This window comes from Python bivittatus, unplaced genomic scaffold, assembly GCF_059951505.1.
Source record: "Python bivittatus isolate LINGU-HERP-01145 unplaced genomic scaffold, Pbiv_v1 ctg000220_np1212, whole genome shotgun sequence".
Classification (NCBI taxonomy): domain Eukaryota; kingdom Metazoa; phylum Chordata; class Lepidosauria; order Squamata; family Pythonidae; genus Python; species Python bivittatus.
This window is the reverse complement of record NW_028277048.1, coordinates 25,761,546-25,775,921: the sequence shown is the minus strand read 5'-3', so window position 1 is coordinate 25,775,921 and position 14,376 is coordinate 25,761,546. Positions and strand designations below refer to the sequence as shown.

The following is a 14,376-nucleotide window of genomic DNA, read 5'->3' as shown; positions in this document are numbered from 1 at the left end:
ATTTCAGAAGGATAGTTAAAAAGAATCACATTGTTTATCAAAATGAACTGAATTAATTGACTCAAAAATATGGCCTGTTAAAATTGCCTTTGCCTCATAGTGTTACATAGTAATATATACTATTATTCCTGGAAGAGTCATAATATTCCCAGTCCCTAAAGCCAAATGGATCTCAAGACTGGATTAAAGAATATTCCCAAGCTACATACTACAGTTTCATGTTTGGCATGATGTACAGTGATAGTGATTGATTGAAAGGTTTAGGGATGAGCTACAGGACTTTCCAGCTGAAAGTTCATACTTATAATTCTCTGTCTCTAGAGATGTCCTGTTCAGTATTTGATGAATGGTGATCAGTTAAACTCTCTTGAAATCTGATCCTCAATTTCTATAAGTATCACTTTATTGGTTTCCCCTTGTGCTTTTCCCTCCTTTAATTAAATATGTCTGTTCTCTCCTTCACCTTCCAGCTGAGAGTCTTCAAGCTGGCAAAATCCTGGCCAACTCTGAACATGCTGATAAAAATCATTGGTAATTCAGTGGGTGCCTTGGGGAACCTGACCTTGGTGCTGGCCATCATTGTTTTCATATTTGCTGTAGTGGGGATGCAACTTTTTGGCAAGAACTACAAGGAATGTGTCTGCAAAATCAACCCTGACTGTGATCTTCCACGATGGCATATGCATGACTTCTTCCACTCTTTTCTTATCGTCTTCCGTGTACTGTGTGGAGAATGGATTGAAACTATGTGGGACTGTATGGAGGTGGCAGGACAGGCAATGTGCCTTATTGTCTTCATGATGGTGATGGTCATTGGAAATCTGGTGGTCAGTAAATATCTATGCTTCTTTTTAAGTGGGAAACAAATGGCTATCTTGTAATAATCCAGTTTCTCATTCAGATAAAAGACTAGGGGTTATATACAATTGAACTGAGCTACTCATGTAGGTATTCATTTCTCACAAGTAGCATTATTCTGGGACATTGTGAGAAATTTAAATTACAGCTCCCAGATCAAACCACTTAAAAAAAAAAAGTTCTAAAGAAGGCATCAGAAGAGAGCCCTATCAAGATGCTGCAGTCCTTACTGCCTGTGGATGCCAAATCCAGTGCTGATCTGAACTAGCAAGATGCTTTTGGCAATAACAGACTTAGCAATGTTGCCCAAAAATACATACAGTATGTGATATCACTTAGTGAAATGGTATTATGGAACTGGAGGACATAGATCAGAAAAGACTCGTATTATTTATGCCAGGCAGAGTGCTTCTGCCATAACATTGGCCCCCTAGTGTGATTCATATTTTTAAGATCATGAATGTAGGAACATATTGAAAAGAGTCCGATCTTTTCAAACTACATACAACTTTTTAAATGTTCATGTCTTTTTTTAAAAAATGAGCATTTTACTACTTTCATGCTGTATTCTTCCCCTCCAAGCTGTGCAAATGTATTCCTGTATTAAATACTTTAATTAAGCCAGTTCATTCAGAAAAAAATGTGCAAGCTTTCACATTCTCCAGAACTATTTATCAGGAAAGATGATAAATAAAGTATTGGGGATTTGAGATCTAACCTTCACATAAAAAGTCATTTTATCTGGCTAACTCAGTTAACTTGTTTCATCTTTTCCTTTGAATTCATGTTTGCCTTTTTTTTTTTTTTTTTACAAAAGCCTATAATGCCCCTTTAAGATCAGCTGTACCTAAAAATGATAGGAATGCCTGCCATTGAGAATAAACTAACAAGATTAGATTGATTGACTGATTGATTGATTATGTTCCATCAAGTGGATGTTGACTCTTAGCAACCACATAAATAGATTTTCTCCAGGGCATTTTGTCCCCAACCTGGTCCTTCAGATCTTCTGATGGTGCATCCATTGCCACTGTAATCAAGCCCATTTATCTTGCTGCTGGTTGTCCTCTTTTTCTCTTTCCTTCCACCTTTCTCAGCATTATAGATTTCTCAAGACAGCTAGGTCTTTGCATAATATGTCCAAAATATATTTCAAGCCTTGTCATTTGTGCCTTAGTGTGAATTCTGGATTTATTTGTTCTATGATTCATTTGTTTATTTTCTTGGCTATCCAAGAGTCTTATCCAACAGTGAAGTTCCATAATGTCAAAATTAGTTCTATCCTGCTTCTAATTTCAAACTTCCATAGAGTGTCACATTGAAAGCTATTGCATGCACAAGTCTGATTTTTTGTAGGTATAGACACATCAGAGCATCTGAATATCTTTTTCAAGGCCTTCATTGCTATTCTACCATGTGGCATATTTCTTAACTGATGGTTCCTTTACTCCTTTAGTAAACAGCAGAAGCTATTCATCACCTCAGTATCTTCACTGTCAAGTCTAAGGCTGGTTGCTGTACCTCTTGACATTCAATCTTCTTTGCATTTAGTCTCAGTCCCATTTTTGCACACTTTGTTAAGACTCCTTTTTCGGGTATTGGTATCTAGACTAACCTCTTCCAATCTGTTGGCCATTGTGACATTCTCCAGATTTGCTGGTATAGCGTGGTTAGAACCTTTATTGATTGTTTTTCTGTTGGTTGCCATACTTTTATGGATAGTATATCAATTCCTGTAATCTTCTGACTTGGTATGATTGAAATACTGATCTAACTTCATCTAGTATTAGAGGTTCTTGTAAGTAGGGAATATCTTGTAAGGCAGCGGTCCCCAACCTTTTTGGCACCAGGGACCAGTTTCATGGAAGACAATTTTTCAACGGACCAGGTGGGGGGGGGGGATGGTTTCGGGATGATTCAAGCGCATTACATTTATTGTGCACTTTATTTCTATTATTATTATTATTATTTCTATTATTATTATTATTATTTTGGTGGGAAGAAACGCTGGCGGTGCTTTGTGCGGGGATAGGAATCGGTTGCTGGTCCCGCCTAGATGCGAATGTCAGAAAGATGCAACACAACAGAAGATCCGACTCCCCTGCCAGCTGCACTCAGCCCTAGGAAGAAGGCAATGGCAAACCACTTCTGAAAAAAACCTTGCCAGGAAAACTACAGGGACTTGTCCAGGCAGTCTCCGAAGAATCGGACATGATTGAATGGATTAAAAAAAAAAAGCTTGTGGGCTTACCAAAACTGTGACTGAGGCAAGTGCACAGTGCAGAAAGAGGCGCGGATGGAAGTGGTAAATAAAATAATGGGCGGGCCACGCACAGAGTAAAATAAGTGTCAGATTCTGACCGCGCAACCTAGATCCCTTGCATGAGCAGTTCACAGTAGGGTTCGCGCTCCTATGAGAATCTAATGTTGCTGCTGATCTGACAGGAGGCGGAGCTCAGGCAGTAATGTGAGCTATAGAGAGCGGCTGTTTTTGCTCACTCGCCCGCCACTCACCTCCTGCTATACAGCCTGGTTCCTAATAGGCCACAGACTGGTACTGGTCCACAGCCCAGGGGTTGGGGACCCCTGTTGTAAGGAATCTTGGAAGTTGACATCTCTACTGTACAGAATTTCAGAATTTCAGTTTTCTCTTTCCATCTTTGTTTGGTCTTCACTGAATCAGTTACTGTTTGTCCACTGGCATCCTGTAGCATACCAATTCAAATTTGGAACCTCCTTCTGAATTTGGATATCTTTTGGAAGACTTTCCTTGTTTTTCCATGTCTGTTAATTTCTTCCTTGAGATCTCTGTATTTTTTACTTTGGCTTCTCTTCTTGACAATTTCCATGGTTTCTTCCAGCATCCAGTTTCCTTTCTTCTGTTTGTTCATCTTTGGCAGCCTCTTTCCACATTCATCCTTAACAGCCTGTCTTTCATTCCACAGTTCCTCTTATTCCTTATCAATGAGGTTCAGGATTCCAATGTGATTGCTGATGTTCTCCTTGAAAATTGTGGGTAGATGTTCAAGATCATTTTGTGAATATTGCTTAACTTTCTTCTGTCACTTTAGCTTGACTTGGAATTTGCACATGAGTTCATGACCTGTTCCACAGTCACACCCTGGCCATGTTTTTGTTGTTATAACTGAGCTTTCCCACCTCCTTGCAACAATAATATAAATTTATTTTTTGTGTGATATCTGGTAATGACCATGTTTATAAGAATCATTTTGGTTATGTGAATGATGTCATTCCCCTGCTTCATTTCTGTTTCCTTACAATCCAATTCCATTTTCTTCCTTAATATTTCCAACTTTGGTATTCCAGTCTCCAAACACAAACAGCATACATTTGTTTGCCTGTTCTGTTGATTTCAGATTGAATTTGATTATAAAACACATTAACCATCTTATGCTTCAGTGGTTGGAGCATGAATCTGGATAATCATAATATTAAAGGGTTGTTTATAAAGCCTAATTGGTATTACTCAGTTATTGACTGCATTATACCCAAGTACTGTTTTTGCCACATCCTTCCTGAGTATGAAATCAACGCTGTTCCTTCTAAGTTTTTTGTGTCCCAAGTAATAAACCATATTATTTTCTGACTGAAGGATCCAGTTCCAGTCCACTTCAATTGGCTGATGCCTATGATATCAATGTGTAGTCATTTCATTTCATCTTTCACTGTGTCGAGCTGAACCCATGTTCAGGCTTACATTCCATGTTCCCACTGTAATTCTGTCTTTGCAGCTTCAGCTTTCCTTTTCCTGCAAGGCAACATTAGCAACTAAACATTCAAAGGCTTTAATCTAGCCCCATTATAAACATGATTAGCCTCTGAAAGATCCTCAATTTTTTTTCCTCAGTAGCATGTTGAGTGCCACCCAAACTGAAGGGCCCAAGCCCTGGAACTATATTGTCATTCATTTTATATTGTCTGTCCATGTGTTTTCTTACGGTGAAAATACAAGAGTGGTTTACCGTTGCCTTCTTCCATGCTCTATGAATTGATGCCTTTGCCATTGTCACAAAATTGATCATCTGCCTCACATCGTCCTATATCACTGCTATCCAATATAGAGTCCTGCTTGCTTTAGCTGGCAGCTAAGATGATATTCAACCTTGGGTGACCTTGCTGGGATTATATACTTTTGGAATACAACCCCAGTGTTCTTCACTCATCCTTCCTAGGAACCCGCCCCCCCCCCCATGATGAAGCAGCACAGAAGGACTTGAGATATGATTATGTATTGTACTTTAAAAAGGGGAGTCAAAGAGCCTGCTTAATTCCCTATTAAATATGTCACATTTACAAATAGTTCTGGTGCTAATTTTCCAGTGTTATTAGGGGAAACAAGGTGCACATCACTTTTGCTATAGTGCAGTTCAGCATCACTCAGCTCTCCAAATGCTGAGTAGAATCAATTTGGGGATCCTTCTGCAAACTGCATTTGGGTATCTGTGAAAATGGCCCTCTCTTCAGTCATGAGTCCAAGATTTGCTTTCTTTCTGTATTGTTTCTTGAGATGCTTTTACTAGCATCATTATCTTCCAGAGTTGAAATAGAAGAAAGATGTATGTATGAATTACAGCTGTGCCGTGCTTCAGATTCAAACGGAAGATCTCACCATCCTAAGAAAAGAGGCAGTTCAGGGAGTTGCAGACAGATGCCATGTTTGTTCCCTGCACAGTCAGAAGAACCTTTTTGCCCCTGAATCCAAAATGCTTCACAACCAACTCTATGAGCATGCAAATGGGGGGGGGAGAGCAAATTAATTAAAAATTTGGTCACATTCCTACTGTAACCAAAATGGGAATTCAGTATGTCAGTCTTTCAAGGGGGACACAAAAGAACAGAGATAATATATACTTACAAATGAGGGGTTTATGATGCAGCTGCTGTGCCTAATTCATAAGATTCTATGCAGCCAGACAATATCTTCTATTAACCTCCCAGGTTTTTTTTTAAAACTACTGCTTTCTTGTTATAAGAATGACTGAATAAATACATGAATGAGTATATGAATGAATGAAATACACACACACACACACACACAGACATACTATATGTGAATGTATGTATGTATGTATAGTGTGTGTATGTGTATGAGTGAAAATATATAATTAAAATTGAATTGTACTATAGGAGTAGCTGTCAGATATATATAGATATAGATATAGATATAGATATAGATATAGATATACACACACACACACACACACACACACACACACATATGCAATGTAATCACATAATACTTTAAACTGTAGTGCTAGGCCCAGACTGGCACACAGTTCCAAAAAGAAAAGAGGAGAAAAGAATTAACAAGCGAATTCATTCTTACATAGTTGTTTTCAAGGAATTACTGTTTTTACTGGAGGAGCCTACTGGTAATTCGGTCCCAGCAAAGCCAGTGGAGAAAATCTTTCCCATCTCACTTCTCTCTCTGCTACTGCTAGGTGGAAGGGTGCCATTTTGGAAGAAATGCATCAATTGTTCAAAGAAAACTTGTCAAGAAGTATTGCCCTGATCTGCCTTTTCTGCTCATTCAGGTGCTGAATCTGTTCTTGGCCTTGTTGCTGAGCTCTTTTAGCGCAGACAACCTTGCAGCAGGTGATGATGACGGTGAGATGAACAACTTGCAGATCTCTGTTATCCGGATCAAGAAGGGCATTGCTTGGACAAAGATTAAAGTGCATGAATTTGTGCAGAAGCATTTCAAGCAAAGGGAGGCAGATGAAGTTAAGCCACTGGATGAGCTGTATGATAAGAAGATGAACTGCATTGCCAACCATACAGGGGCAGATATCAACCGGGAGATTGATTATCAGAAGAATGGGAATGGCACCACCAGTGGCATTGGCAGCAGTGTGGAGAAGTACATCATTGATGAAGACCATATGTCATTCATCAACAACCCTAACCTCACTGTCCGTGTTCCCATTGCTGTGGGTGAGTCTGACTTTGAGAACCTCAACACAGAAGATTTCAGCAGTGACACTGATGGCAGCAAAGAGGTATGAACCTATGTTCAGTCAAACCACATGATTGTGCCTTCATTTGGGATAGCCATTTCTATCACGGGGGTAACAAATTAGGACTTGAGTATGGAGCACTAAGCTTCACATCGAAGCAGATTGATGTTTTGATCAGAACACTAGGTTGTTGTGAAGCATATGGGGGCTGATGGGCAAAGCATAGGGGCCTGGAATCAGCAGATGCCCATAAATTTGGTGCTGTTAGCCATATTTGGAAAAATGCCATCTTAAAAGAATCAAATGTTTCATATAGTATTAATAAGTCACTCATAAGGATAAAAGGAAAGACCTGTTGGAGCAAATCAAAGGTACATTTAGGAAATGCAGAAGCTGGTAGATAAGAAAGTTCCTATTTGCATCTTTTCCTGGAGATGCTGTTCAGGTCAGAATCAATTTCCTCAAATATCTGCAGACCAGGTGTTTTGAGGAAGTAGGGCAAGAAGGCATTGTTGCTTAACAGCAGTTAATACTAAGTAGCAAACTGCTTCAGAAAAATGGAAGACTCCTTTATTAATGTGTCTAATCCAGGTTGAGCCAGAGTTTGTCTAAGGAGTTGGGGTAGCATCATTTCCCATTAATTTCCTCTCTTATGGGTCCACTGCCACTTGAGGCTCTATTTTAAAAAATGAAAGAATCATAATTGTGGAAGGAAACATTTAGGCTACTGGGTCCAACTCTCTGCTCCCTGAATCCAAATTGAAGTATTCCTGATAGGCAGCTGTTCAGCCTCTGCTTGAACAGATTCAGGAAACAGGAATTAATTCCCAATTTCCTCAGTCTCTTCTCATAAGACTTCATTTCAAGTCCCCTGATCATCCTTGTTTTCTTTCTTTTCACCTGCTCCATAGTTTCCCTGAATTTTTTTTAATGTGGTGCCCAGAATTGAGCATAGTACTAAAGGTGGAGTCTGTTCAATGCAAATTATACTGAAACTGTTCCCGAGATTTGGAAACCATACTTCTATTGTATTTGCCTTTTTAGCAGCCATGTTGCACTGCTAAGCCTTATTCAGCTTGGAATAACTATAATTCCATTGTCTTCTTCACATGTACTCTTACCAAGGCAGGTAATACTCATCCTATAGCTAGGAATTTGATTTCCTTTTTCTTAAGAGATGAACTGTGCATTTATTTTTGCTAAATTTTATTCTCATATTTTCCATCCACTTGTTCAACTTAGTAAAATAACCTTATTATTGACTTCTGGACTGTTAACTATCCAGCTCTGTTTTGTGTCATCTATAGATTTGATAAGGGTCCCATCTGTCCCTCCATCTAAGACATTAATAAAATTGTGAAGAATACTAGGCCCAGAACCAAACCCTCAGTCCAGTTTCATGAGGAATTATTAACGAGCACTGTTTGAATTCAATTTTCATGCCAGCTGAGGATCCACCAAACAAACATGCATCTAATCAGAATATCATGGAATACTTCATCAGATCCTATCCTACAGGCAAGATAGATTATGTCCACTAAGGAAGTTACCCAGCCAAAAAAGTGAAATAGATTGAGTCTAATAAGACTTATTTTTGACAAATTATGCTGACTTCTAGTAATCACTGCATTTTCTAAGGTGTTGACACATTTGTTGTTTTATGATTTGCTGAACAATCTTCCTAAACGTTGATGTCAGACTTACCAAGTGATGTATCCTTGTCCACTCAATTCTAACCCCCTTTAACCGTTTAGCTATACTTGCCTGGCATGGTATCCTAACAGGGTTTGCAAGAATGATAAGGTGAGATCTAGCCTTTCCCAGTTCGAAGCATTCCAGGTGCATTGGGCTATAACTGCACCACCATGACCAGCAGTGGCTGAAAACAGTGGAAAATATACTAAGGCATGTGGAATCTGCCAGGAACAACTCATTACTTTATATTTAGTTCAGTGCTATAATCTGTTAGTCTGTCTTTTTCAAAAGGTGAAATGTTATCAGCTTTCCCTTTGTCCTTTTTGTTTCTGTGAAGAATTTCACCTGACATAGAACGTGGCTTGTACTTTGCTATCATTTTTATTCCAGAAGCTGGATGATACCAGCTCATCAGAGGGAAGCACCATAGATATAAAGCCAGAGGCAGAAGAGGTTCCTGTGGAAGCACCGGAAGAGTACTTGGATCCTGATGCGTGCTTCACTGAAGGTGATACTGAATATGGGGTGTGTGTGAAAGTCCCTCAGAACAGTAGGAAGCACTCATCCATCATGTTTCATTTCTTTCAATGTCCCCAACCTAATATCATAATACAGTTTGAGGGCATTGGTGGAAATTTAAACGGCAGCTCATACAACAACTCTCTTTTGCCCAGGTTATTCAGTGCAGTTCCTGCTTTTTGCCTTAATTTCCTTAAGACTGCTGTAGCAGCACAGGATAAACTTACTGAGACAAGCAACTGAACAAGGGGAGGTGGTTGGGTTGTGGGAATGTACAAATAACTGTTCAAAGGATAATAGTTATGGGAAAGGAACATTTTCTTCACTATGGTTTCTATATGTTTCACATTAGGCTAAGTGGCAAGCTTATCATATGATGGTGGGCAGGTACACCCTCTATGAAAGACCTGGTGAAGAATGGTTTCCCAAAATGCCTGACTGAAAGATTCATTTGCTCAGGACTGAATATCGTATCACCACAATAGTGGTGAATAAAGGTTGAAGGCTAGGGCCATGCAGCAGGCTTGGAGAACTTCAGAAATTGGAAGTTTTGATAATAATAGTAAAAGAGGAACTGCACAAGAGGAATGAGCTGGGAGTCCTTCTGGGACTAGGATCATGCACACTTGCCAGTGTGCTGCTTATGTACAATCTGCTTCAGCTCTGAATGATCAGGACAAGGGTTTTGCATAGATGCATCACTCATATGGGTGATGCACAGAGACCACAACAAAGAATTAAGTTTACATTTCTGTTCTTAGCCTTTCCATTTTGTGTATATATTCCTTCTACCCTCAGTTGCTCAATGGCTGGAGGCCTGATTAATCCCATTTCAGGGGAAGGGAGAATGTAATAAATCAAACAGAACCTGAAATTATACTAATATAAAATATTCAGCCAATCTCTAAAATACCATTATTAAGAAGGTGCAAGGATACTGTTTAACCACCTGATCTGAAACTCATGATGCTTCTTATGTTTATAGTAACATTTTACTATATTATTTTACTGAATCACTAACTTGCTTGCTTTTGATGGAATGGTATCAGAGATTTGAGATTTAGCTATAAGACTTGCTCAACTCCAGAGGTTTGTTCAGCTGCAAAATACTTGTAACCCAATGTTAATTTAAACTGACCACATTTTGGAATGAATTAATAATGGGATAATACCTTACTGTAGGATAACATCTGACCCTTGGGATTGTTTTCTGTAACAAAACTAGTAACAAAGTTAATTTTACCTTTTCAGGCTGTGTGCAACGGTTCAAGTGCTGCCAAGTTAGCATTGAAGATGGACTGGGCAAGTCTTGGTGGAACTTAAGAAAGACGTGTTTTCTCATTGTGGAACATAACTGGTTTGAAACCTTCATTATCTTCATGATTTTGCTAAGCAGTGGAGCTTTGGTGAGCAACATTTTATTTTGCTCATCAAACTGAGCAATGTATGAAATTCATGAATTGGACACAAATGCCCTTTTTTTTTGGAGAAAAAGTTAGGAAGCAGCTGAGGGTGGTGCCACAGTTTGGATCATAGGGAATTATTCCTCCTTGGCACATTCACAATGAAAATCACTCCTCCCTAAAGCTACTACAATACTGACTCTGGGAGGGATTTTGTACTAATACATTTGACTGGTTTTTAGGATATTCCTGTTAAAGTCACTAGGAGCTTGCACTGAGGTTGAGAGGGCCCTTAGTGAAAGATTGTCTTGCTCTCCCCTTGCAGCAGTATCTCATATTCATGGTGAGGCCTGGGGTGCTTAATTTTGTCTCAGATGCATTCTGTAAGTGCAATGAATACTAAATGGCCATTTAAGCATGGCCAGAGAAGCATGAGAATTACACACTCTAAATCCCTATCTGAAAACAATGCAGTATTCTTTCCTCTGCCATATTGGTCTCCCCTCAAGACGGGGCAGCGTGGATACAAGGAGAAGAAAATCTGCTCACATAGGTCAAATTGGACTAGTGTTTTAATGTTTGATTTTAGCAAGGAAAAAGGTAGTTAATTGGGCTCCAAACATGTGAACCTATCTCCTTTGTCTCCCCACGTGTGCTTTGAGCTAATAGTTAAATGCTGAGAGATCACAAATAAGTGTGTATGTGTAAACTGAGTTCAGCTACTGCAGAAGTACCTGTGTCAGAACAAAATGCCTTTGTAGCTCATTCCAATGCCAAAACTAAGATATGATGAGAATTATTGTTCTGTTGTTCCTTAGGCCTTTGAGGATATTTACATAGAACAGAGAAAGACTATACGGACCGTCTTGGAGTATGCTGACAAAGTCTTCACCTACATCTTTATCCTTGAAATGTTGTTGAAGTGGTGTGCCTATGGATTTGTGAAATTCTTCACGAATGCTTGGTGTTGGCTGGATTTCCTCATTGTAGCAGTAGGTATCTTTTTGCTTTTTGAATCAGTGCACTGCTTTCCTGAAGATCTGAGGTTGTACCTCTGCCTAAATAAATAAGTCCTAGCAATGTTGCTCTTGTTTCTTTCTAAATCTTTTCTAAGGAAAACATTCTGCTGTTTCCATTCTAGCGCTTCACAACCCAAAATGTTAATTGGTTGAGGAGGTTTCCCATATTTCACTTTCAGGTCTACTTTTTCACTGAGATTTGAATGGTAAATGAACTTGATAAAATGCCACAGAGATAGTAAAGAAACATAGAAACAAACAGAAGTGCAAAGCAATCTTATTTCTATTACTCTCAAGAGGTGCATGAATTCTTCCTCCATCAAAAATTTCAAACAAAGAAACTAAGAATCAATGATTGGTACAGTGGATGGAAATATTGAGAACTTAATAGGGCTATCTTACTCACAAAATATAGAAAAATTGAACTGGGAAAATTGAAAGGCTCAGCATTCAAAATTAATCTTGATCAATATTGGTCAAGAGTGAAGGGACAGGTTTGCACTACTGCAAGTATATAATGTTTGCTTCTCCTCAAGAGATAAAGTCCTTGGTGAGTAAAGCAGTTTCTTTCAATGCCACTAGAGAAGGGATAAGTGACTGCCTATTCAGTGCTTTGCCCCCTCACAGGTTTTTTAGCATTTCTTGAACAGTGTGGCCTTTCCCTCAAACTCTTCTCCACTCATAGGTACTGTAAGATAAGGATTTTTTAAAAATGAAATCTGGGTCAGTGACCTATAATAAAGTTTGACTCTGACTTTGTAAGATGCTCAACTATGTCACTACATATATTTCATTGTGCTGGCTGGAGGGGGGTTTGCTTTCCTTTCCTTCCCAATACAGAAGCTTTGCTCCATTCACGGCCAAGAATTAAAGGGAGAGCTGGACATTCATTAGATCAGTGTTTTTCAACTTGGCAACTTTAAGATGTGTGGACTTCAACTCCCAGAATTCCCCAGCCAGCATAGAGAAAACAGTCTCTATGTTAGGCTGTATCTAACTGATCTCTTAATATCTACGTACCATGCAAGAGAGGGAGTCAAATTATGAATAGTTACAAATATTAGACATAGGTAATGTTCCCAAAGCCACTTTACAGTACTGTTGTCTTTTTTTGCTCACAATTTACCCTTGAAGAGACTGGGATCCAAATGGCAAACTAAACATATACTTGCACTCAGGCATGCACCCTCCATTTATATTCCTAATTCTTACATTCTAATTTAATGTACTTTGGCTCTCAAAGTATTTTTTTTTTTTTGAAGTAATGGGAATTTCCACTGACCACCTATGTTATTTATTGACATGCTCTTTTTGTGGAATAGAAGACCAGAAAGTGATGTAATATTTTTGATAGCACCCTTATTTTCTGGGTCCTACTGGTATACAGTGCTGTTGTTGTTGTTGTTGTTGTTGTTGTTGTTTAAATGACATGAAATTTACCAAAGAGTGCATTAAATGTTTTTAAATTTTGGGCAGAAGCAAAATGAAGTCGAGCTGGATTTTTTAAAACAAAAGTCCATCCTCCTCTTAGATAAAAAGGCTTTAAGAATCTTTTAAAAGTCTGTATGATTTGAAGCTGGGTTATTGATGGGAAACACTATGAACAATAATATTTCTGAGATTTGGGGGCAATTTTCTTTTCTTGTTCTCTTCAGATTTCCAAAGACGTTGAGTATCTTTCTGCGTTTGTTCCCCCACCTACATCTCCTTCAGTATAGTCTGTTACTACTGTACTGCACTGTACTGTTCTAGTTTTTGTTTCATTCTTTAGGGGAAAAATGTGATTACCATTAGTCCAATATCAAAATATCAAATATGTATTTGAATTTATATTCTGAAAACTAACATTATATCCCTGTGTAAATAATCAATATTTTTCTAGTTAGTCTAGTGTTAAATTTCAAGGTTCAGGGAAATATATCCTAGGTCTTTTTTAAAAAAATCAATGTTGAATGTCTGTTTGTGTTGAGAAAGAATCATCTATTTAGTAAAACTGTACTTTCCCTGTTGTATTTTTTCTCCAAGAGGGACCTTTAAGCTCCAAAAACCAGATTTTTATAAAATTTTGCTTTTGACTCCTGTATTACTTTTCCTACCTATAAATGCAAACCATAAGTGCAGTGCAAGACCATGCTAATTCCTGCCTTTCTGGAAAGACAAAGCCAATATCCACCAATATGATTCTAAAGGTTGTGATCCTAAGCTCCTAAGCATGCTTGCTAGAGAGTAAGGCTTGTTGAACACAGTGGGACTTACTGCTGAGTAAACATACATGGGCTTGTTCTGTCAGACAAGATTTTGATATTGCGTTTACCCCTAATTTTGAATGAGTAGTGTTTCTCAAAATACAACCCATCTACATTCACTCAATACCTGTTATTGATTCTTTACCTATAGCTGCTAGTATTCAGAGGGCCTTCTATATACCTTCAGGGGCATCTGGAGGGGAGGCGAAAAAGTCAAGATGGTGGTCATGACTGTGTGATCAAAACCTCACCCCTCTTGCACATGTCAATGTCTCTTACACACGCAAACAAAGGACTGGGGCTTTGATCATGCAATCATGACCATCATCCTGAAAAAAAATATCATTACCTCACTTACTCAAGTTCCTGCAACTCATAAGACATCCATACCATTTTTTTCAGTGTGTTGGAGATGTCTGGAAAAAGTCCAGTTGCTTTCATGAGTAGCAGAGAGGAACTGAGACTGAAATAACTTCTTCCAAAAAAACATTTTTAAAACGTGCATTGCCCTGTTAGCTTCTGTCAAGAAACAGGACGCTTCTTCCTGCTGAGATCTGTAATTGCTGAGGCAGGAAACATTCTCATTTATGGGAACCTGCAGAAGAGGATACACTAGAAAATAACATTTCTTCGTCAGTTTCTCCTTGCTTAAGAGAGC

General features: G+C 38.6%; 1 protein-coding gene across 8 annotated transcripts in view; it reads left to right on the top strand.

Moving 5' to 3' along the window:
- Positions 1-14,376, top strand: part of SCN8A (sodium voltage-gated channel alpha subunit 8) — a 75,900-nt gene that overhangs the window by 43,342 nt on the left and 18,182 nt on the right. For all 8 annotated transcript variants that reach the window (XM_088138546.1, XM_007421720.4, XM_007421717.4 and 5 more), the window contains exons 15-19: positions 471-827; positions 6,414-6,878; positions 8,922-9,039; positions 10,302-10,456; positions 11,272-11,445. In XM_088138546.1, the coding sequence (XP_087994672.1) occupies positions 471-827; positions 6,414-6,878; positions 8,922-9,039; positions 10,302-10,456; positions 11,272-11,445 (1,269 nt within the window). The remainder of the gene's footprint in view (positions 1-470; positions 828-6,413; positions 6,879-8,921; positions 9,040-10,301; positions 10,457-11,271; positions 11,446-14,376) is intronic.